At 43.2% G+C, this 22,737-nt stretch overlaps 2 protein-coding genes across 2 annotated transcripts in view; one reads left to right on the forward strand and one right to left on the reverse strand.

Annotated features, from left to right (window-relative positions):
- LOC115416469 (sodium channel protein type 4 subunit alpha B-like) overlaps nt 1-17,734 on the forward strand; it is an 88,115-nt gene extending 70,381 nt beyond the window's left edge. The window contains 15 exon segments of the mRNA XM_030130244.1: nt 2,664-2,837; nt 3,812-3,934; nt 4,586-4,870; nt 7,535-7,588; nt 7,730-7,867; nt 8,614-8,718; nt 8,971-9,241; nt 10,088-10,137; nt 10,139-10,508; nt 10,511-10,709; nt 14,748-14,893; nt 15,000-15,076; nt 15,865-16,129; nt 16,132-16,216; nt 17,416-17,734. Coding sequence (XP_029986104.1) covers nt 2,664-2,837; nt 3,812-3,934; nt 4,586-4,870; nt 7,535-7,588; nt 7,730-7,867; nt 8,614-8,718; nt 8,971-9,241; nt 10,088-10,137; nt 10,139-10,508; nt 10,511-10,709; nt 14,748-14,893; nt 15,000-15,076; nt 15,865-16,129; nt 16,132-16,216; nt 17,416-17,734 — 2,661 coding nt within the window.
- Nucleotides 17,735-17,802: 68 nt separating this feature from the next.
- LOC115416470 (myosin light chain 4-like) overlaps nt 17,803-22,737 on the reverse strand; it is a 9,607-nt gene continuing 4,672 nt past the window's right edge. The window contains exon 6 of the mRNA XM_030130245.1: nt 17,803-17,822. Within this exon, the coding sequence (XP_029986105.1) occupies nt 17,803-17,822 (20 nt within the window). The remainder of the gene's footprint in view (nt 17,823-22,737) is intronic.

Genomic DNA, 22,737 nt, shown 5'->3' on the forward strand with positions numbered 1-22,737 from the left:
AGTGATCCTTGATCTGTGAATTTTTGAGTGGAGCATGTTTATTGATGATCTGGATAAAGGACTGCTTAAAGTAGGACCAGGCAGCATCCACAGTGGAGTAAGTATTAATTCTGTCCCAGTTCTCTGCAGCCATGTCATGGAGAAAGGCTTCTTGGTTAAACTTCTTCATAGAGTGTTTCGTTACAGTCACAGGTGGACGTTTAACTGAGGAGCCAGAGCGTATGCAGGCAATAGCACAATGATCACTCAGATCTTGACTAAAGACGCCAGATTTATAATTAGAAGGGCTATTCGTGAGGATAATATCTGTCAGTGATGCAGATGAAGGAGATTTCAAATTGTGCTTGGTAGGCTCTGAAATAATTTGGGAGACTTGGTGCGTCAGATTGTTGAATGACCGTATCTGGGGGGTTAGTCATGTCCCTATTTAGGCCACCAAGGAGAATAAACTCAGAGGAGATGTGCGGGACCAGAAGTTCACTGAGTACAGTTAGAGAGGATAGTGGGGCAGAGGGTGGTCTATAACAGACAGCAACAGAAAGAGAGAAATTATTTGACAGTTTGATCTTTAACACAAGCAGTTCAAGAAGCTTGGGAACAGACTTTGACAGTGACACAGAGCGTTGCAGATGATCTTTTACAAAGAGAATCACACCCCCTCCCTTGGTGGCTCTATCTTGGCGAAAGACACAATAACCTGGTATTAAAATTTCAGCATCTGCAATGCTTTTCTTAAGCCATGATTCAGAGACTGGTAAAACATCAGGATTTGCAGCGTGTACCCAGGATTTTAACAAATCGAGTTTAGGTAAAAGACTACGGATATTGATATGTAAAAAGCCCAGAGATTTACGCTGACAAAATCGTCAAACACCAGACTAGGAGCAGTAGGACTAATATTAACTGTAGCAGGCCCAGGATTTGGATGAACATTGCCAGAGATGGCCAACGTGAGAGGGATTAACATGCGATGAAAAGCAGTGCTAAAATGTTGACAGCTTTTATCTTTCATCAGGGACTTGGTTGAAATGAAAGAGTTGGGGACAAATAGCTGTTGCAATAACAAGTTTGAAGACAGTGGAACAAGAAATGTAACACACTGAGTAGGGGGGGCAACAAACACAGTAGTCCAAAGGGATGAGATAATCCTGGGTGGAAAATTTAAGAACCACGTTAAGTACCACGGCCATAGGATGACAAAAGAGGTAAAAATGTCTGTTGAACAGGAGGTTCTAAGGGAGTAGTGAGAGTTCCAGGATCCAGGGCAGTTAGAAGGGAGAGTAAGATGATGAAAAGAGACATCTTTAATCACAAAAAAAAAAAAAAAACAAAAAATTACAGGAAGAGGCAGCAATAGGTCAGCCACCTGGCCGGTATATTCTGGTAGTGGACAGCCAACTGTTTTAATATAAAGTATAAATCAAGTATTTATTCTCCAACTCCTTAGCGAGTCTGGTTGAAGTACTACAGACACACAGACGCTCTTTAATCGGACAGTCCCTGAACGCACCTCAATCCAGGAAGTCACAAAGTTTGTTGTTGAACCATCTGGACTTGTTTGTACCCGGTCCGCGGACCACAACCTGCCCTCGGATTAACCTTCCACCGGTTCGGTCTGTAGTCCGTGGCGGGAGGTGCACTGTTGTCGCAGCGGATCCGCGCGGAGCCCAACCCAGGGACTAGGACAAGTTCACCGAATACTGGAGGTCAGAGTTCGTGTTGGATGTGGAGGTTCCGCTCATGGAGCTGTGGATGGTGAAGGACATCAAAGCGTTGCTGCTCCTGGTTGTCGCGGCGACAGAGCGGTATTGTAAAACTTAAGGTGCTGTTAAGATTCTGTTTCTAATAAATTACAGCCTTTATTCCATGTCTTGGTAATATACACACAAATACACACAAACACACACAAAATACACACAAATACACAATATACACACACAAGTGCACACACAAACACACACACACACACAAAGACACACATACACAATATACACACACACAAACAAAATACACACGAATACACACACACAAATACACACACGCATATACACATTATACACACAAATACACACACACACAATATACACACAAATACATACACCTATACAAATACACACACACACACACACACACACAATACACACAAATACACACATACACACACAAACTCACGCACAAATACACACACACAGAAAATACACACAAATACATGATATATACACACAAAAAATACACAATATACACACACAAAATACACATATACACACACACACACACAAATACACAATATACACACAAAATACACATATACACACACAAAATACACACACACTCAATAGAATAGTCACACTCAATAGTTACAATGTTTTCCATATCATAGTGTTTTCCTTAAAATGATGTCATAGTGTTTTTATTAAAATGATGTCATAGTTTTTTCCTTAAAATGATATAATAGTGTTTTAATTAAAATGATGTAATAGTGTTTTCATTAAAATGATGTAATAGTGTTTTCATTAAAATGATATAATAGTGTTTTAATTAAAATGATGTAACGGTGTTTTCATTAAAATGATGCCATAGTGTTTTCATTAAAATTATATAATAAGGTTTTCATTAAAATGATGTCATACTGAGCATTGGCTTTGTTGTGTTTTTGTGAACAGGCCTTTGAGGATATTTACCTGGAGCAGCGGCGGGTCATAAAAATAGTTCTGGAGTACGCCGATCAAGTGTTCACCTTTGTGTTCGTGGTGGAAATGATTCTCAAATGGGTGGCGTATGGATTCCAGACCTACTTCACCAATGCCTGGTGCTGGCTGGACTTCCTGATTGTAGATGTGAGTGTGATCGGTAACAGAGTTTGAACTGAAGCAGCACTAACCCTGATGTGTCACGTTAAATGTTTGAGCATGGGTTAGTTTTTTTTGGATATATGTGTTTATTTTTTGTGTATATATAATGTGTTTGTTTTTTTGTCTATATAGTGTTTTTTTTTTGTCTATATAGGCAAGGCAAGGCAAGTTTATTTGTATAGCACATTTCAGCAACAAGGCAATTCAAGGTGCTTCACACAGGACAATGAAATAAAAGAAACAAAAAGAAACACATTTAAAACATTATAAAAGAAACATATAAAAGGTGATTAAAAACAGCGACTAAGAAAACAACACATAAAATCAAAATAAAATAAAATAAAATAAAAATAAAAACACACACATATTAAAGTTAAAGTTGCAGTGCAGAGTTTCAAAGAGAATATAAAATTTAAAAAGTCCAAAGCCTTTTAGTCAGCGGCAGCAGTGAACAGGTGAGTCTTTAACCTGGACTTAAAAGAACTCAGACTCTCAGCAGACCTGATATTTTCTGGTAGTTTGTTCCAGATATACGGAGCATAGAAACTGAACGCTGATTCTCCATGTTTAGTTCTGACTTTGGGAACACAGAGCAGACCTGTACCAGATGACCTGAGTGGTCTGGATGGTTCATACTGGACTAGAAGGTCTCTAATGTATTTTGGGCATAAACCATTCTGTGCTTTATATGCTAGTAAGAGAATTTTGAAGTCTATTCTCTGAGAGACGGGGAGCCAGTGTAGAGACCTCAGAACTGGGCTGATGTAGTCCACTCCATATAATGTGTTTGTTTTTTTTTTGTCTATATAATGTGTTTGTTTTGTATTTATAATGTGTTTGTTTTTGTTTTTGTATATATAATGTGTTTGTTTTTTGTATATATAATGTGTTTGTTTTTCTTGTTTTTTTTTCTATGTAATGCTAGTGGACATGCACGTCTAACACTTGTGTTCTTGCAGGTTTCTCTGGTTTCTCTGACTGCGAACATCCTGGGATACTCTGAACTGGGAGCCATCAAGTCTCTGAGGACTCTGAGGGCCTTGAGACCCCTGAGGGCCCTGAGCCGCTTCGAGGGCATGAGGGTCAGATGGTCCTTCCATTTTAATCACATTACACACAGATCCAAAAGGCCATAAATATGGATAATTCATAACATGAAATAAAAATACAAGTAAAACTACAACAATAAGCTTGATTTGACAAAGTAAAGCAAAAGAAAAGTAAACATTTGAGTTCAAAGAGAACGTCAAAGTTCAGTCCAGATACCCTAACCCTAACCCTAACCTGAGTTCAGTCCTGAAAAAGTGTGCTGGGTTAGGGTTAGGGGGTTAGGGGAATAGGGGCTTAGGAGGTTATAGGGTTAGGGGTGGTCTGCTGTGGGGTGGTGGTCTTCTCATTGGGTGGTGGTCTTCTATGGGGTGATGGTCTTCTCGTGTCATTGGGTGGTGGTCTTCTCATTGGGTGGTGGTCTTCTATGGGGTGGTGGTCTTCTCATTGGGTGGTGGTCTTCTGTTGGGTGGTGGCCTTCTCATTGGGTGGTGGTCTCTGTGGTCCTCAGGTGGTGGTCTTCTCATTGGGTGGTGGTCTTCTATGGGGTGGTGGTCTTCTCTCCTTATTGGGTGGTGGTCTTCTGTCCTCAGGTGGTGGTCTTGTCATATGGTCTTCTCTCCTCAGGTGGTGGTCTTCTCATATGGTCTCTGTGGTCCTCAGGTGGTGGTATTTTTGGTCCTCAGGTGGTGGTCAACGCCCTGGTGGGGGCCATCCCGTCCATCTTCAACGTGCTGCTGGTGTGTCTGATCTTCTGGCTGATCTTTTCCATCATGGGGGTGAATCTGTTCGCAGGGAAGTTTTATTTCTGCTTCAATGAGACGTCAGAGGAAATGTTCCAACCTGAGGAAGTGGACAACCAAACCCAGTGTCTGTCCCTGATCCAGCAGAACTACACTGAGGTGCGCTGGAAGAACGTCAAAGTCAACTTCGACAACGTGGGCATGGGCTACTTATCACTGCTGCAAGTGGTAAACACAAGGACACACACACGGACACACACATGCACACAAGGACACACACAAGGACACATACATGCACACAAGGACACACACATGGACACACACAAGGACGCACACATGGACACACATGCACACAAGGACACACACGGACACACGTGCACACAAGGACACACACACAAGGACACAAGGGCACACACATGCACACACACACAGACACACACAAGGACACACACATGGACACACTGGTAAACAAACATATGGACAGTCCTACAGACAGCTGATGGATGGTCCTACAGTCCTACAGACAGCTGATGGACAGTCCTACAGACGGCTGATGGATGGTCCTACAGACAGCTGATGGACAGTCCTACAGTCCTACAGACAGCTGATGGACAGTCCTACAGACAGCTGATGGACAGTCCTACAGGCGACTGATGGATGGTCCTACAGACAGCTGATGGACAGTCCTACAGTCCTACAGATGGCTGATGGACGGTCCTACAGTCCTACAGACAGCTGATGGACAGTCCTACAGTCCTACAGACAGCTGATGGACAGTCCTACAGTCCTACAGACGGCTGATGGACGGTCCTACAGTCCTACAGACAGCTGATGGACAGTCCTACAGACAGCTGATGGACAGTCCTACAGACGACTGATGGATGGTCCTACAGACAGCTGATGGACAGTCCTACAGTCCTACAGATGGCTGATGGACGGTCCTACAGTCCTACAGACAGCTGATGGACAGTCCTACAGACAGCTGATGGACAGTCCTACAGACGGCTGATGGATGGTCCTACAGACAGCTGATGGACAGTCCTACAGTCCTACAGACGGCTGATGGACGGTCCTACAGTCCTACAGGCAGCTGATGGACAGTCCTACAGACAGCTGATGGATGGTCCTACAGACAGCTGATGGACGGTCCTAGTCCTACAGACAGCTGATGGACGGTCCTACAGTCCTACAGATAGCTGATGGACAGTCCTACAGACAGCTGATGGACAGTCCTACAGTCCTACAGACAGCTGATGGACGGTCCTACAGTCCTACAGACAGCTGATGGACAGTCCTACAGACGGCTGATGGACAGTCCTACAGACGGCTGATGGATGGTCCTACAGACAGCTGATGGACAGTCCTACAGTCCTACAGACGGCTGATGGACGGTCCTACAGTCCTACAGGCAGCTGATGGACAGTCCTACAGACAGCTGATGGATGGTCCTACAGACAGCTGATGGACGGTCCTAGTCCTACAGACAGCTGATGGACGGTCCTACAGTCCTACAGATAGCTGATGGACAGTCCTACAGACAGCTGATGGACAGTCCTACAGTCCTACAGACAGCTGATGGACTGTCCTACAGTCCTACAGACAGCTGATGGATAATCCTACAGACAGCTGATGGACGGTCCTACAGTCCTACAGACAGCTGATGGACAATCCTACAGACAGCTGATGGACGGTCCTACAAACAGCTGATGGACAGTCTTACAGTCCTACAGACAGCTGATGGACGGTCCTACAGTCCTACAGACAGCAGATGGATGGTCCTACAGACAGCTGAAGGACAGTCCTACAGTCCTACAGACAGCTGACGGACAGTCCTAACGACAGCTGATGGACGGTCCTATAGTCCTACAGACAGCTGATGGACACTCCTACAGTCCTAACGACAGCTGATGGACTGTCCTACAGTCCTACAGACAGCTGACGGACAGTCCTAACGACAGCTGATGGACGGTCCTATAGTCCTACAGACAGCTGATGGACAGTCCTACAGACAGCTGATGGACAGTCCTAACGACAGCTGATGGACGGTCCTATAGTCCTACAGACAGCTGATGGATGGTCCTATAGTCCTACAGACAGCTGATGGACGGTCCTATAGTCCTACAGACAGCTGATGGACAGTCCTACAGACAGCTGATGGACAGTCCTAACGACAGCTGATGGATGGTCCTATAGTCCTACAGACAGCTGATGGACAGTCCTAACGACAACTGATGGACGGTCCTAAAGTCCTACAGACAGCTGATGGACGGTCCTATAGTCCTACAGACAGCTGATGGACGGTCCTATAGTCCTACAGACAGCTGATGGATGGTCGTATAGTCCTACAGACAGCTGATGGACAGTCCTACAGTCCTACAGACAGCTGATGGACAGTCCTAATGACAGCTGATGGACGGTCCTATAATCCTACAGACAACTGATGGACGGTCCTATAGTCCTACAGACAGCTGATGGACGGTCCTATAGTCCTACAGACAGCTGATGGACGGTCCTATAGTCCTACAGACAGCTGATGGACAGCCCTAATGACAGCTGATGGACGGTCCTATAGTCCTACAGACAACTGATGGACGGTCCTATAGTCCTACAGACAGCTGATGGACAGTCTTATAGTCCTACAGACAGCTGATGGACGGTCCTATAGTCCTACAGACAGCTGATGGACAGTCCTATAGTCCTACAGACAGCTGATGGACGGTTCTATAGTCCTACAGACAGCTGATGGACAGTCCTACGGTCCTACAGACAGCTGATGGACGGTCCTATAGTCCTACAGACAGCTGATGGACGGTCCTACAGTCCTACAGACAGCTGATGGACAGTGCTACAGTCCTACAGACAGCTGACTAACTAACCTGTCTTTGTGTTCAGGCCACATTTAAAGGATGGATGGACATCATGTACGCAGCGGTAGACTCCAGAGAGGTGAGTTCACCTGGGAGGGGTTAGGGTTAGGAACAGGATTAGGGTCAGAGGTCAGGGCTAAGACCACCAACAGGGTTAGGATTAGGGTTAGGGTTTGAATCCTGTCCTATAGTAACAGTTCCTCTATTTTCATGTGTGTAGGTGCAGTCTCAGCCCATGTATGAGGAAAACCTGTACATGTACCTGTACTTTGTGTGTTTCATCATCTTCGGCTCCTTCTTCACCCTCAACCTCTTCATCGGAGTCATCATCGACAACTTCAACCAGCAGAAAGCCAAGATGAGTGTTTATGAAGTGTCCATGAAAACTTCCACACCTTTAATGAGGCACAACTTTAATGAGCATTAGACTAAATAAAACAGCTGAGTTTGTCTGGTTTCATGAATGGGTACAGTGAGTTTAAACCCCAGTAAAGTTTAGAACCTGGGTTAGGGTTAGGCTTGAACCTAGGTTAGGGCTAGGCTTGAATCTGGGTTAGGGTTAGGCTTGAACCTGGGTTAGGGCTAGGCTTGAACCTGGGTTAGGGTTAGGCTTGAACCTGGGTTCTGTGGGCTTTGACTGTTGGATTAAGTTTAGTTCAGGTTTGGATTGTTCATGGTGGGTTTGATTCTGACGTTTGGGTTTTCTGTCCATTAACTCTGGTGTGTTTTTGTCATTTCGTCTGTCCGTTAACTCTGTCCATTAACTTTGTCTTTTAACTCTGGTGTGTTTTTGTCATTTTGTCTGTCCGTTTACTCTGGTGTGTTTTTGTCATTTAGTCTGTCCGTTAACTCTGTCCATTAACTCTGGTGTGTTTTTGTCATTTAGTCTGTCCGTTAACTCTGTCCGTTAACTCTGGTGTGTTTTTGTCATTTAGTCTGTCCGTTAACTCTGCTGTGTTTTCGTCATTTTGTTTGTCCATTAACTCTGGTGTGTTTTTGTCATTTCGTCTCTCCGTTAACTCTGTCCATTAACTCTGGTGTGTTTTTGTCATTTTGTCTGTCCATTAACTCTGTCTGTTAACTCTGGTGTGTTTTTGTCTTTACTTAGGAGGAACAGATATTTTCATGACAGAAGAGCAGAAGAAATATTATAACGCCATGAAGAAACTGGGCTCCAAGAAACCACAGAAACCTGTTCCACGACCAGAAGTAGGTTCACACATGTTCAAGATAGGGTTAGGTTAGGGTAAGGTTCTGTTTTTCTTTGGTGTTTTTTTGTAGTTTTTGCCCACTTGCTTTAACCACCTGTTCACTCTCCTTTTATGCGCCAGAATACATTTCAGGGTTAGGGTTAGGTTCAGGTTTTCTTTGTTTTTTTTGCAATTTTTTTTTATTTATTTTTTTTTTATTTTTTTATCCCAGTTGCTTGAACCACCTGTTTTCTCTCCTTTTTTGCGTCAGAATCCATTTCAGGCTCTTGTGTTTGACCTGGTGACCAAACAGTTCTTTGACATCTTCATCATGGTGCTGATCTGCCTCAACATGGTGACCATGATGGTGGAAACAGATGAGCAGAGCGCCGAGAAGGAAACCATCCTGTACTGGGTCAACCTGGCCTTCATCGTTGTCTTCACCACTGAGTGCACACTCAAGGTCATTGCGCTGCGACAGCACTACTTCGCAGTCGGATGGAACATCTTCGACTTTGTGGTGGTCATCCTGTCCATTGTAGGTGAGTGTGTCTAACCCTAACCCTAACCCTAGCCCTAATGTCTGTAGAAATCATGTAGTACCTAATAGTACCAGTAAGACACAGAACATGTAGTACCTAATTGTACCAGTAAGACACAGTACACGTAGTACCCAATAGTACCAGTAAGACACAGTACGTGCAGTACCTAATAGTACCAGTAAGAAACAGTACGTGAAGTACCTAATTGTACCAGTAAGACACGGTACGTGTAGTACCTAATCGTACCAGTAAGACACAGTATGTGTAGTACCTAATAGTACCAGTAGGACACAGCACATGTAGTACCTAATGGTGTGAACAGGACTCCAGGGTACATGACCAAATAAATATTGAATTGTTCTCTGTAAAGTCCTTTACCATTGTTCCTGTCGGCAGTGAAGTTAGGGTTAGATGTTTAACATCCTGGGTTAGGGTTAGATGTTTGGGGTTAGATGTTTTGGGGTTAGATATCTCACCTCCTGGCTTTAACCCTGTGTCTCCTGAACTTCAGGGTTAGGGTTATATGTTTGGGGTTAGGGTTAGATTTCTCACCTCTTGGCTTTAACCCTGCCTCTCCTCACCTTCAGGCCTCCTTCTGGGGTTAGGGTTAGGGTTAGATGTCTCTGATGTCTAACCCTACCCTAACCCTAACCTGGCTTTAACCCTCTTCTCCTTGCCTTCAGGCCTCCTTCTGGGATTAGGGTTAGGGTTAGATGCTTTAACCCTGCCTCTCCTCACCTTCAGGCCTCCTTCTGGGGTTAGGGTTAGGTGTTTGGGGTTAGGGTTAGATGTCCCAGATGTCTAACCCTAACCCTAACCCTGGCTTTAACCCTGCTTCTCCTTCAGGCCTCCTTCTGGCTGACATCATAGAGAAGTATTTTGTGTCTCCGACCCTTTTTCCGTGTGATCCGCCTGGCTCGCATTGGACGGATTCTGCGTCTCATTCGTGGCGCCAAAGGGATTCGGACGCTGCTCTTTGCCCTGATGATGTCACTTCCTGCCCTCTTCAATATTGGACTCCTCCTCTTCCTCATCATGTTCATCTTCTCCATATTTGGCATGTCCAACTTCGCCTACGTGAAGAAAGAAGCCATGATCGATGACATGTTTAACTTCGAGGACTTCGGGAACAGTATGATCTGCCTGTTTATGATCACCACCTCTGCAGGATGGGACGGGCTGCTCAACCCCATCATGAATGTACCGCCAGACTGCGATCCCGATGTGGAGAACCCGGGAACGGCGGTCCGAGGGAACTGCGGAAGCCCGGGGTGGGCATCGTGTTCTTCACCACCTACATCATCATGTCGTTCTTGGTGGTGGTCAACATGTACATTGCCATTATCCTGGAAAACTTCAATGTAGCCACAGAGGAAAGCAGCGACCCGCTGTGTGAGGACGATTTTGAAATGTTCTACGAAACCTGGGAGAAGTTTGACCCCGACGCCTCGCAGTTCATACAGTACAGGTGAGTGAGACAGGTGACTTAGACAAGTGAGTTAGTACAGGACAGGTGAGTAAGACAGGTGACTTAGACAAGTGAGTTAGTACAGGACAGGTGAGGAAGACAGGTGACTTAGTCAGGTGAGTCAGACAGGTAAGTGAGACAGGTGAGTTAGACAGGTGAGTTAGTACAGGACAGGTGAGTTAGACAGGTGACTTAGACAAGTGAGTTAGTACAGGACAGGTGAGTTAGACAGGTGAGTTAGACAGGTGACTTAGTCAGGTGAGTTAGTACAGGACAGGTGAGTTAGACAGGTGAGTTAGACAGGTGAGTCAGACAGGTAAGTGAGACAGGTGAGTTAGACAGGTGAGTTAGTACAGGACAGGTGAGTTAGACAGGTGAGTTAATACAGGACAGGTGAGTTCGACAGGTGAGTCAGACAGGTGAGTTAGACAGGTGAGTTAGTACAGGACAGGTGAGTTAGACAGGTGAGTAAGACAGGTGAGTTAGTACAGGACAGGTGAGTTAGACAGGTGAGTCAGACAGGTAAGTGAGACAGGTGAGTTAGACAGGTGAGTTAGTACAGGACAGGTGAGTTAGACAGGTGAGTTAGAAAAGGTGAGTTTAGACAGGTAAGTGAGACAGGTGAGTTAGACAGGTGAGTTAGTACAGGACAGGTGAGTTAGACAGGTGAGTCAGACAGGTAAGTGAGACAGGTGAGTTAGACAGGTGAATTAGTACAGGACAGGTGAGTTAGACAGGCGAGTGAGGCAGGTGATTGAGAAAGATGAGTAAGACAGGTGAGTGAGAAAGATGAGTAAGACAGGTGATTTAGACAGGTGAGTTAGTACAGGACAGGTGAGTTAGAAAGGTGAGTAAGACAGTTGAGTGAGACAGGTGAGTTGGACAGGTAAGTGAGACAAGTGAGTGAGATAGGTGAGTTAGTAGAGGTAAGTTAGACAGGTGAGTTAGTACATGACAGCTGAGTTAGACAGCTGAGTTAGACAGGTGAGTTAGTACAGTACAGGTGAGTTAGACATGTGAGTAAGACAGGTGAGTTACTATAGGACAAGTGAGTTAGACAAGTGAGTTAGTACAGTACAGGTTAGTTAAACAAGTGAGCTAGTACAGTACAGGTGAGCTAGACAGGTGAGTTAGTACAGGACAGGTGAGTTAGACAGGTGAGTTAGACAGGTGAGTTGGTACAGTACAGGTGAGTTAGACAGTTGACTTAGACAGGTGAGTGAGAGAGGTGAGTTAGTGCAGGACAGGTGAGTTAGAAAGGTGAGTAAGACAGGTGAGTGAGAAAGATGAGTAAGACAGGTGAGTGAGACAGGTGAGTTAGTACAGGACAGGTGAGTTAGACGGATGAGTTAGACAAGTGAGTAAGACAGGTGATTTAGACAGGTGAGTTAGTACAGGACAGGTGAGTTAGAAAGGTGAGTAAGACAGGTGAGTGAGACGGGTGAGTTGGACAGGTAAGTGAGGCAAGTGAGTGAGACAGGTGAGTTAGTAGAGGTAAGTTAGACAGGTGAGTTAGTACATGACAGGTGAGTTAGACAGCTGAGTTAGACAGCTGAGTTAGTACAGGACACATGAGTCAGACAGGTGAGTTAGACAGGTGAGTTAGTACAGTACAGGTGAGTTAGACATGTGAGTAAGACAGGTGAGTTACTATAGGACAAGTGAGTTAGACAGGTGAGTTAGTACAGTACAGGTGAGTTAGACAGGTGAGCTAGTACAGTACAGGTGAGTTAGACAGGTGACTTAGACAGGTGAGTTAGACAGTTGACTTAGACAGGTGAGTGAGAGAGGTGAGTTAGTGCAGGACAGGTGAGTTAGAAAGGTGAGTAAGACAGGTGAGTTAGACAGGTGAGTAAGACAGGTGAGTGAGGCAGGTGAGTGAGAAAGATGAGTAAGACAGGTGAGTGAGACAGGTGAGTTAGTACAGGACAGGTGAGTATGACGGATGAGTTAGACAAGTGAGTAAGACAGGTGATTTAGACAGGTGAGTTAGTACAGGACAGGTGAGTTAGAAAGGTGAGTAAGACAGGTGAGTGAGACAGGTGAGTTGGACAGGTAAGTGAGGCAAGTGAGTGAGACAGGTGAGTTAGTAGAGGTAAGTTAGACAGGTGAGTTAGTACATGACAGCTGAGTTAGACAGCTGAGTTAGTACAGGACACATGAGTCAGACAGGTGAGTTAGACAGCTGAGTTGGTACAGGACACATGAGTCAGACAGGTGAGTTAGACAGGTGAGTTAGTACAGTACAGGTGAGTTAGACAGGTGAGTAAGACAGGTGAGTTTGCTATAGGACAAGTGAGTTAGACAAGTGAGTTAGTACAGTACAGGTGAGTTAGACAGGTGAGCTAGTACAGTACAGGTGAGTTAGACAGGTGAGCTAGTACAGTACAGGTGAGCTAGTCAGGTGAGTTAGTACAGGACAGGTGAGTTAGACAGGTGACTTAAACAGGTGAGTTGGTACAGTACAGGTGAGTTAGACAGGTGACTTAGACAGGTAAGTGAGACAGGTGAGTTTAGTAGAGGTAAGTTAGACAGGTGAGTTAGTACATGACAGGTGAGTTAGACAGTTGAGTTAGACAGCTGAGTTAGACAGCTGAGTTAGACAGCTGAGTTAGTACAGGACACATGAGTCAGACAGGTGAGTTAGACAGGTGAGTTAGTACAGTACAGGTGAGTTAGACAGGTGAGTAAGACAGGTGAGTTACTATAGGACAAGTGAGTTAGACAAGTGAGTTAGTACAGTACAGGTGAGTTAGACAGGTGAGCTAGTACTGTACAGGTGAGCTAGACAGGTGAGGTAGTACAGGACAGGCGAGTTAGACAGGTGACTTAGACAGGTGAGTTGGTACAGTACAGGTGAGTTAGACAGGTGACTTAGACAGGTGAGTGAGAGAGGTGAGTTAGTGCAGGACAGGTGAGTTAGAAAGGTGAGTTAGACAGGTGAGTAAGACAGGTGAGTTAGACAGGTGAGTTAGACAAGTGAGTTCGTACAGGTGAGTAAGACAGGTGAGTGAGACAGGTGAGTTAGACAAGTGAGTTCGTACAGGTGAGTAAGACAGGTGAGTGAGACAGGTGAGTTAGTACAGAACAGGTGAGTTAGACAGGGAGTAAGACAGGTGAGTTCGTACAGGACAGGTGAGTTAGACAGGTGAGTAAGACAGGTGAGTTAGTACAGGACAGGTGAGTAAGACAGGTGAGTTAGACCAGTGAGTGAGACAGGTGAGTTAGTACAGGACAGGTGAGTTAGACAGATGAGTTAGTACAGGACAGGTGAGTTAGTACAGGCCAGGTGAGTAAGACAGGTGAGTGAGACAGGTGAGTGAGAGTTGAGTGAGAAAGGTGAGTTAGACAGGTGAGTGAGACAAGTGAGTTAGTACAGGACAGGTGAGTTAGACAAGTGAGTGAGACAGGTGAGTTAGACAGGTGCGTGAGACAGATGAGTTAGTACAGGACAGGTGAGTTAGACGATGAGTTAGTACAGGACAGGTGAGTTAGACAGATGAGTTACAAGGTGAGTGATACAGATGAGTTAGACAGGTGAGTGAGATAGTGAGTTAGACAGGTGCGTGAGACAGGTGCGTGAGACAGGTGAGTTAGTACAGGACAGGTGAGTTAAATAGGTGAGTTAGTACAGATACAGGTGAGTTAGACAGGTGAGTGAGGCAGGTGAGTTAGTATAGTACAGGTGAGTTAGGCAGGTGAGTTGGTACAGTAACAGATGAGTTAGACAGGTGAGTAAGAACGGTGAGTTAAACAGGTGCGTTAGACAGGTGAGTTAGTACAGTACAGGTGAGTTAGAGAGGTTGCGTTAGACAGGTGAGTTAGTACAGTACAGGTGATTAGAGAGGTGCGTTAGACCGGTGAGTTAGTACAGTACAGGTGAGTTGGACAGGTGAGTAAGACAGGTGAGTTAGTACAGTACAGGTGAGTTAGACAGGTGCTTAGACAGGGTAGTGAGACAGGTGTTGGTTCCTAATTCCATTGATGTTGACATTGAACTGTTGGACTTCAGTGGATTTGACTGGACTGTGTTTCCAGTAACTGTCAGAGTTTCTGCGACACGCTGCAGGATCCTCTGAGGATCCCTAAACCAAACACCTTCAAGCTGATCCACATGGATCTGCCTCTGGTTCCTGGAGACCGGATCCACTGCCTGGACATCCTGCTGGGCCCTCACTGCTCCGGTTACCGGAAGCCCTAACTCTAACCCTAACCTGAGCCCAGGTGGTTTCTGTTGGGTCTCCTTGGACCTTCTACGCTTGGTGATGATGTGGTCTTTATGTGATTCAGGTTTTGGGTGAACGGGAGAGATGGATGCACTTAAAGCCAGCATGGAGGAGAAGTTCATGGCCAATAACCCCTCCAAGGTGGGAGTTCCATTCCACTGGATTCACTGCTCTGAAATGTTTTCCTTTACCCATAAAGGCCCAGTGTTCCAAAGTGCTGTCCAGATTCAAAGCAGGAATAGAAAAAAAAAAACTAACAAAATCTACACAAGTCAAATAAATAAAATGAAAGTAAAATAAATAAAATACCAATGTGTCAATTCTAGTCCAGTTTAAAAGCCAAAGAAAAAAAAAAGAGTTTTTGAAATGACTTTTAAAATTATTGAGTGTAGGTGAGCTTATGGTTTGATCTATTGTTGATCGTGTAGATGTTCATTAAAGCTCAGATTAAAGTTGAAGGTGATTATATCAAAAACAGAACAGTCAGAAAAGTGAAAAAACAGTCACTTTTTAGTCAAATCTGTCCAAATCTAACCCTACCCCTGTTCCTAACCCTGTTCCTAACTAAACCTAGTGTGTCCATCCACTGGCATAGATCCAAACTTCATGAGTTTATATATATATATATATATATTTTTTTTTTATTATTTATTTTTGTTGACTTGTAGACCAGTGTTATCAGTGTCATCAGTTCAATATTTCCAAGTTATTTCTACTTTATCCCAGTGTGAGCATCAGTAACAGAACAAACTTCATTAAAAAACTGCTATTAAGCACTTCATGATCTATGTGTTTGAAATATCAGGTCAGAATAGAACAAGATCAGAACATTATGTGTCTGAAATATCAGGTAAGAATAAAACAAAGAACAGAACATTATTAGAGGTTTGAAGCAGACATGGTGGATCTGATGGTTGTTGTTCCTTCAGGTGTCGTATGAACCAATCAGCAGCACCCTGCGGAGGAAACAGGAGGGAGGTGGCGGCCGGGTCATCCAGAGGGCGTACAGGAAACACCTGCTGCAGCGAACCGTCAAACTGGCGTCCTACAAATACCGGGAGAAGACAGACGGACGGCACCGGCAGACGCCTCCACCCGGAGACACTGAAGGACTGCTCTGCAAACGAATCCAGTCAGCTGTATGGAGGCGGAGCTTTACAGGAAGACCCGCCCCTGCTGCTGCTGAGCAGGTGGAGTTCAGAACGATGTCATCCTCCACGCTGCTCCGCCCATCAGAACGTTCCACTTCCAGCAGGATGAGAACCTGAGGGAGTCAATGGTGTGAGGGAGGGATGGTTGAGATCCAACTTCATGATGAGGCTAGGGTTAGGTTAGGAACAGGGTTAGGAACAAGGTTTAGGTTAGGAACAGGGTAAGGAACAAGGTTAGGGTTTGGGTTAGGGTTAGGAACAGGGTTAGGTTAGGAACAGGGTTAGGAACAAGTTAGGGTTAGGATAGGTTAGGAACAGGGTTAGACAGTGTTAGGAAAAAGGGTTAGGGTTAGGATAGGGTTAGGGTTAGGAACGGGTTAGGACAGGGTTAGGAACAAGGTTAGGTTAGGATTAGGGTTAGGGTTAGGAACAGGGTTAGGAAAGGGTTAGGGTTAGGATAGGGTTAGGGTTAGGAACGGGTTAGGAACAGGGTTAGGGTTAGGAACAGGGTAGGGTGGGGGTTAGGAACAGGGTTAGTGATAGGAAGAGGGTTAGGGACCGGGTTAGGGACTGGGTTAGGGTTACTGAGGGTTAGGGTTACTGAGGGTTAGGGTTAGTTTTAGTCACTTGATATACTCAGGTCCGGAGCTTTGTACATTGATGGTGTAAAATCTAATGAGTGACATCCAAAGTATGAATCCCATCATGCATTGCTGTCAGTCGAGTTGATGCTGCAGGGTTTAAAGTCAAGAGGGTTTTTTTTTTTATTATTATCATTATTTATTTTTTTTTTTTTTTTCATGGGCTTGTCACTTTTATTGTCCAGTTCAAATGTAATGCCAATATATTAATATATTATTGTTTATTTAGTTAATTTATTAAATAATTAAACCCTTTAAGCACCAAAGTCACACTACTGCGACAAGCAAATAGCTGAAGGGAAAAGACAGTTTTTTTTAAATCTTTATATCAAAACTGAATATATATATTATATATATATATATATATATATATATATATATATTATATATATATATATGAAAAAATAACTACTCTGTTGCCTAAAGGGTTAACAGTGCTTGTGAACTGGCAACGAAAAAACCTGTGTGTGGCCCATACACCAATGACATGCAGTTTGGAGGGTTAGGTTAATCAGTCAGTCTGCCCCAGGGCAACTGTGGCTACATATGTAGTTTACCACCACGAGAGTGGAGAATGTGAGAGCGAATGAATAATGGATCAATAATGTAAAGCGCTTTGGGTGTCTAGAAAAGCGCTATATAAAATCCCCTCCATTATTCGTCTTCTTATTATATTAATCCTCCACAGAGGAGGGGTACCTGTTGTGTCGCTGTCCAGTGCTGAAATCCCTGAGAAGGCTCAGGATAAAGAGGAACTGTCCAGTGCTGAAATCACCCATAAGGTCCAGGTTACCGAGGAGCTGTCCAGCGCTGAAATCCCTGATAAGGCTCAGGATACTGAGGAACTGTCCAGTGCTGAAATCACCCATAAGGTCGAGGTACCAAGGAACTGTCCAGTGCTGAAATGCCTGATAAGGCTCAGAATAAAGAGGAACTGTCCAGTGCTGAAAAACACTGATCAGGCCAACATTACCAAGGAACTGTCCAGTGCTGAAATCACTTACTAGGCCAGGTTACCAAGGAATTGTCCAGTGCTGCACCCACTGACTCCAATCTGCTGTGCCTCAGTCTGGTGTTAACCTCTGAGGCGTAATACTGCGACAAGCAAACATAATTGACTGAAATAGACAGCTTTTGAAAACTTTATATCAAAACTGAATACAAAAAAGATCAAACTCAATGTGGCTAAAGGGTTGAAATACTTTGACTGTTCCATGTTGAACAGAATGGCTGGTAATCTGTAATGTGCATCACACTAAACTTTATGGAAATAATAAATAAAAAAAAAAAGTCCTGTTTTAGATCCAAGTACAGATAATACAGGTTACATACATGGATTTAGGGTTAGGGTTATATACATGAATTTAAAATTAGGGTTATATACATGTACTTAGGGTTAGGGTTATATACATGTCCTAAGGGTTAGGGTTATATACATGGACCTTAGGGTTTAGGGTTATATACATGTACTAAGTGTTAGGGTTATAGACATGGACTTAGGGTTAGGGTTATATACATGTACTAAGTGTGAGGGTTATAGACATGGACTTATGGTTAGGGTTATATACATGTACTAAGGGTTAGGGTTATATACATGGACTTAGGGTTAGGGTTATATACATGTACTAAGGGTTAGGGTTATATACATGTACTAAGGGTTAGGGTTATATACATGGACTTAGGGTTATATACATGTAGTCGGGGTTAGGGTTATGTACATGTACTTAGGGTTGTATACATGTACTTAGGGTTAGGGTTATATACATGTACTTAGGGTTTAGGGTTATATACATGGACTTAGGGTTAGGGTTATTACATGGACTTAGGGTTAGGGTTTATATACCTGGACTTAGGGTTAGGGTTATATACATGGATTTAGGGTTAGGATTATAGACATGTACTTAGGGTTAGGGTTATATACATGGACTTAGGGTTAGGGTTATATACATGGACTTAGGGTTAGGGTTATATACATGGACTTAGGGTTAGGATTATAGACATGTATTAGGGTTAGGGTTATATACATGGACTTAGGGTTAGGGTTATATACATGGACTTAGGGTTAGGGTTATATACATGGACTTAGGGTTAGGGTTATATACATGGACTTAGGGTTAGGGTTATATACATGGACTTAGGGTTAGGGTTATATACATGGACTTAGAGTTAGGGTTATATACATGGATTTAGGGTTAGGGTTATATACATGTATTTAGGGTTAGGATTATAGAGATGTAATTAGGGTTAAGGTTATATACATGTACTTAGGGTTATAGACATGTACTTAGTTAACCCTAACCCTAAGGTTAGACTAACCTAGTGTTAGTGTTACCCTAACCCTAGCACTAGTTTAGTCTAACCTAGGTCTAACCCAGTGTAACACCGTTCAAAAGTATGTTCAGATATTTCAGGTTCGACCCACCTGACCTGACACCTGGACAGGTGAAGGTAAAGCCGTCCAATCAGAATACAGCTGACTGTGATGAAGATACAGTATGTACAGAAGTCACATGACCTCACTGATGGCTCACTGATTATTGATTCTTTCTGTATTGAGTCTTCTCATTTCCTTATTTTGGTATCATGTTTTCTATTGTGTCTGTAACAGAATATTCATCTGTTTGGGTTATAGTTTTGTTTGGTTTCTTTTAAATCTGACTAGAGGTTGAACCAGCATAGAACCAGTGGTTTGTGATTGGTGGATGAGTGTGCCTTCTGATTGGTCCATTTAAATGTTTAGGATTTTGAATGACAGTTTGTAATCTTTACTGGAATAAAGTGATGAACACTTGGATTGAACGTCTCTACAAACCTGATACTGGGTTAGGGTTAGGGTTATTTAGCCTAACCCTAACCCTGATACTAGGTTAGGGTTAGATTTATTTAGCTTAACCCTAACCCTAACCCTGATACTAGGTTAGGGTTAGATTTATTTAGCTTAACCCTAACCCTAACCCTAACCCTGATACTAGGTTAGGTTTAGATTTATTTATCTTAACCCTAACCCTGATACTAGGTTAGGGTTAGATTTATTTAGCTTAACCCTAACCCTAACCCTGATACTAGGTTAGGGTTAGATTTATTTAGCTTAACCCTAACCCTGATACTAGGTTAGGGTTAGATTTATTTAGCTTAACCCTAACCCTAACCCTGATACTAGGTTAGGGTTAGACTTATTTAGCCTAACCCTAACCCCTAACCCTGATACTGGGTAAGGGTCAGGTTTACTTAGCCTAACCCTAACCCTGATACTAGGTTAGGGTTAGACTTATTTAGCCTAACCCTAACCCCTAACCCTGATACTAGGTTAGGGTTAGATTTATTTAGCTTAACCCTAACCCTAACCCTGATACTAGGTTAGGGTTAGACTTATTTAGCCTAACCCTAACCCCTAACCCTGATACTGGGTAAGGGTCAGGTTTACTTAGCCTAACCCCTAACCCTAACCCTGAAACTGGGTTAGGGTTAGATTTATTTAGCCTAACCCTAACCCTGATACTGGGTTAGGTTTATTTAGCCTAACCCCAACCCTGATACTGGGTTAGGGTTAGGTTTATTTAGCCTAACCCTAACCCTGATACTGGGTTAGGGTTATTTAGCCTAACTCTAACCCTGATACTGGGTTACGTTTATTTAGCGTAACCCTAACCCTGATACTGGGTTAGGGTAAAGGTTAGGTTTATTTAGCCTAACCCTAACCCTGATACTGGGTTAGGTTTATTTAGCGTAACCCTAACCCTAATACTGGGTTAGGGTAGGGGTTAGGTTTATTTAGCGTAACCCTAACCCTGATACTGGGTTAGGTTTATTTAGCGTAACCCTAACCCTGATACTGGGTTAGGTTTATTTAGCCTAACCCTAACCCTGATACTGGGTTAGGGTTAGGTTTATTTAGCCTAACCCTGATACTGGGTTAGGGTTATTTAGCCTAACCCTAACCCTGATACTGACATGTTTATTTAGCCTAAGCTGGACTAGTTTACATAAACCAGGTGTAGTTTCAATACACCTGGCCTAGTTTACATACACATGTACTAGTTTACATACACCTGGACTAGTTTAAATACACATGTACTAGTTTACATACACCTGGACTAGTTTAAATACACATGTTCTAGTTTACATACACATGTACTAGTTTACATACACCTGGACTAGTTTAAATACACATGTACTAGTTTACATACACCTGGACTAATTTAAATACACATGTACTAGTTTACATACACCTGGACTAGTTTACATACACCTGGACTAGTTTACATACACCTGGACTAGTTTACATACACATGTACTAGTTTAAATACACCTGGACTAGTTTACATACACATGTACTAGTTTACATACACTTGGACTAGTTTAAATACACATGTACTAGTTTACATACACCTGGACTAGTTTAAATACACATGTACTAGTTTACATACACCTGGACTAGTTTAAATACACCTGGACTAGTTTAAATACACATGTACTAGTTTAAATACACATGTACTAGTTTACATACACCTGGACTAGTTTACATACACATGTACTAGTTTACATACACTTGGACTAGTTTAAATACACATGTACTAGTTTACATACACCTGGACTAGTTTACATACACCTGGACTAGTTTACATACACCTGGACTAGTTTACATACACCTGGACTAGTTTACATACACCTGGACTAGTTTAAATACACATGTACTAGTTTACATACACCTGGACTAGTTTAAATACACATGTACTAGTTTAAATACACATGTACTAGTTTACATACACCTGGACTAGTTTAAATACACCTGTACTAGTTTACATACACATGTACTAGTTTACATACACATGTACTAGTTTAAATACATATGTACTAGTTTACATACACCTGGACTAGTTTAAATACACATGTACTAGTTTACATACACCTGGACTAGTTTAAATACACATGTACTAGTTTAAATACACATGTACTAGTTTACATACACCTGGCCTAGTTTACATACACCTGGACTAGTTTAAATACACCTGGACTAGTTTACATACACATGTACTAGTTTACATACACATGTACTAGTTTACATACACCTGGACTAGTTTACATACACCTGGACTAGTTTAAATACACATGTACTAGTTTACATACACCTGGCCTAGTTTACATACACCTGGCCTAGTTTACATACACATGTACTAGTTTAAATACACATGTACTAGTTTACATACACCTGGCCTAGTTTACATACACCTGAACTAGTTTAAATACACATGTACTAGTTTAAATACACCTGGCCTAGTTTACATACACCTGAACTAGTTTAAATACACCTGGATTAGTTTAAATACACATGTACTAGCTTACATACACCTGGATTAGTTTAAATACACCCAGACTTTTCCAAGCATCTGGAGATCAGTCTCATTTCGTCTCAACATTTTAGAACAGGTTCAGAATTATCGGTGTCATTTTTTCATATATGCCATGTTCTGATTCATGTACAAGTGAAAATGTGAAGAAATCTGCTCAGATTTTTCAGATCTAACTTTAACCCTGACTCCAACAGGTCAGTGTTTATATTCAGTCATTCAGAGCTTACAAACAGGTGTTTGTATGCACAACCAATGTATGGGACATTGACTTCTACTTGTGAATGTAAGTCTGAGCTCAGTGGTTGCTGGTTGCATTGCTGCCTGGCTCAGATGCAGCAGAGCAGCAGCTGCTGTCAGATCTAAACGGCCAAAGTTCAAAGTGAAAGACAAGAAGAGCAACAGCTGCCAAGTGGGAAAGAGAGAGGACATGAAAGGACACACACACACACACACACACACACACACACACACACACACACAGAGGAAACATCATCTCCCATAATGCACCTCTGAACAACCTGGATGACTAGCATATGGAATCAACAGCTGGTTGTTTGACAAGATGTGTGAGTAGAATCTGATTCTAACATGTCAGACTGTAAACTGATCTGTGTCCAGCTGACCTGAGATCTGCCCCCCCCCCCCCACCCCCCCCCCCC

This window comes from Sphaeramia orbicularis, unplaced genomic scaffold (assembly GCF_902148855.1).
Source record: "Sphaeramia orbicularis unplaced genomic scaffold, fSphaOr1.1, whole genome shotgun sequence".
Classification (NCBI taxonomy): domain Eukaryota; kingdom Metazoa; phylum Chordata; class Actinopteri; order Kurtiformes; family Apogonidae; genus Sphaeramia; species Sphaeramia orbicularis.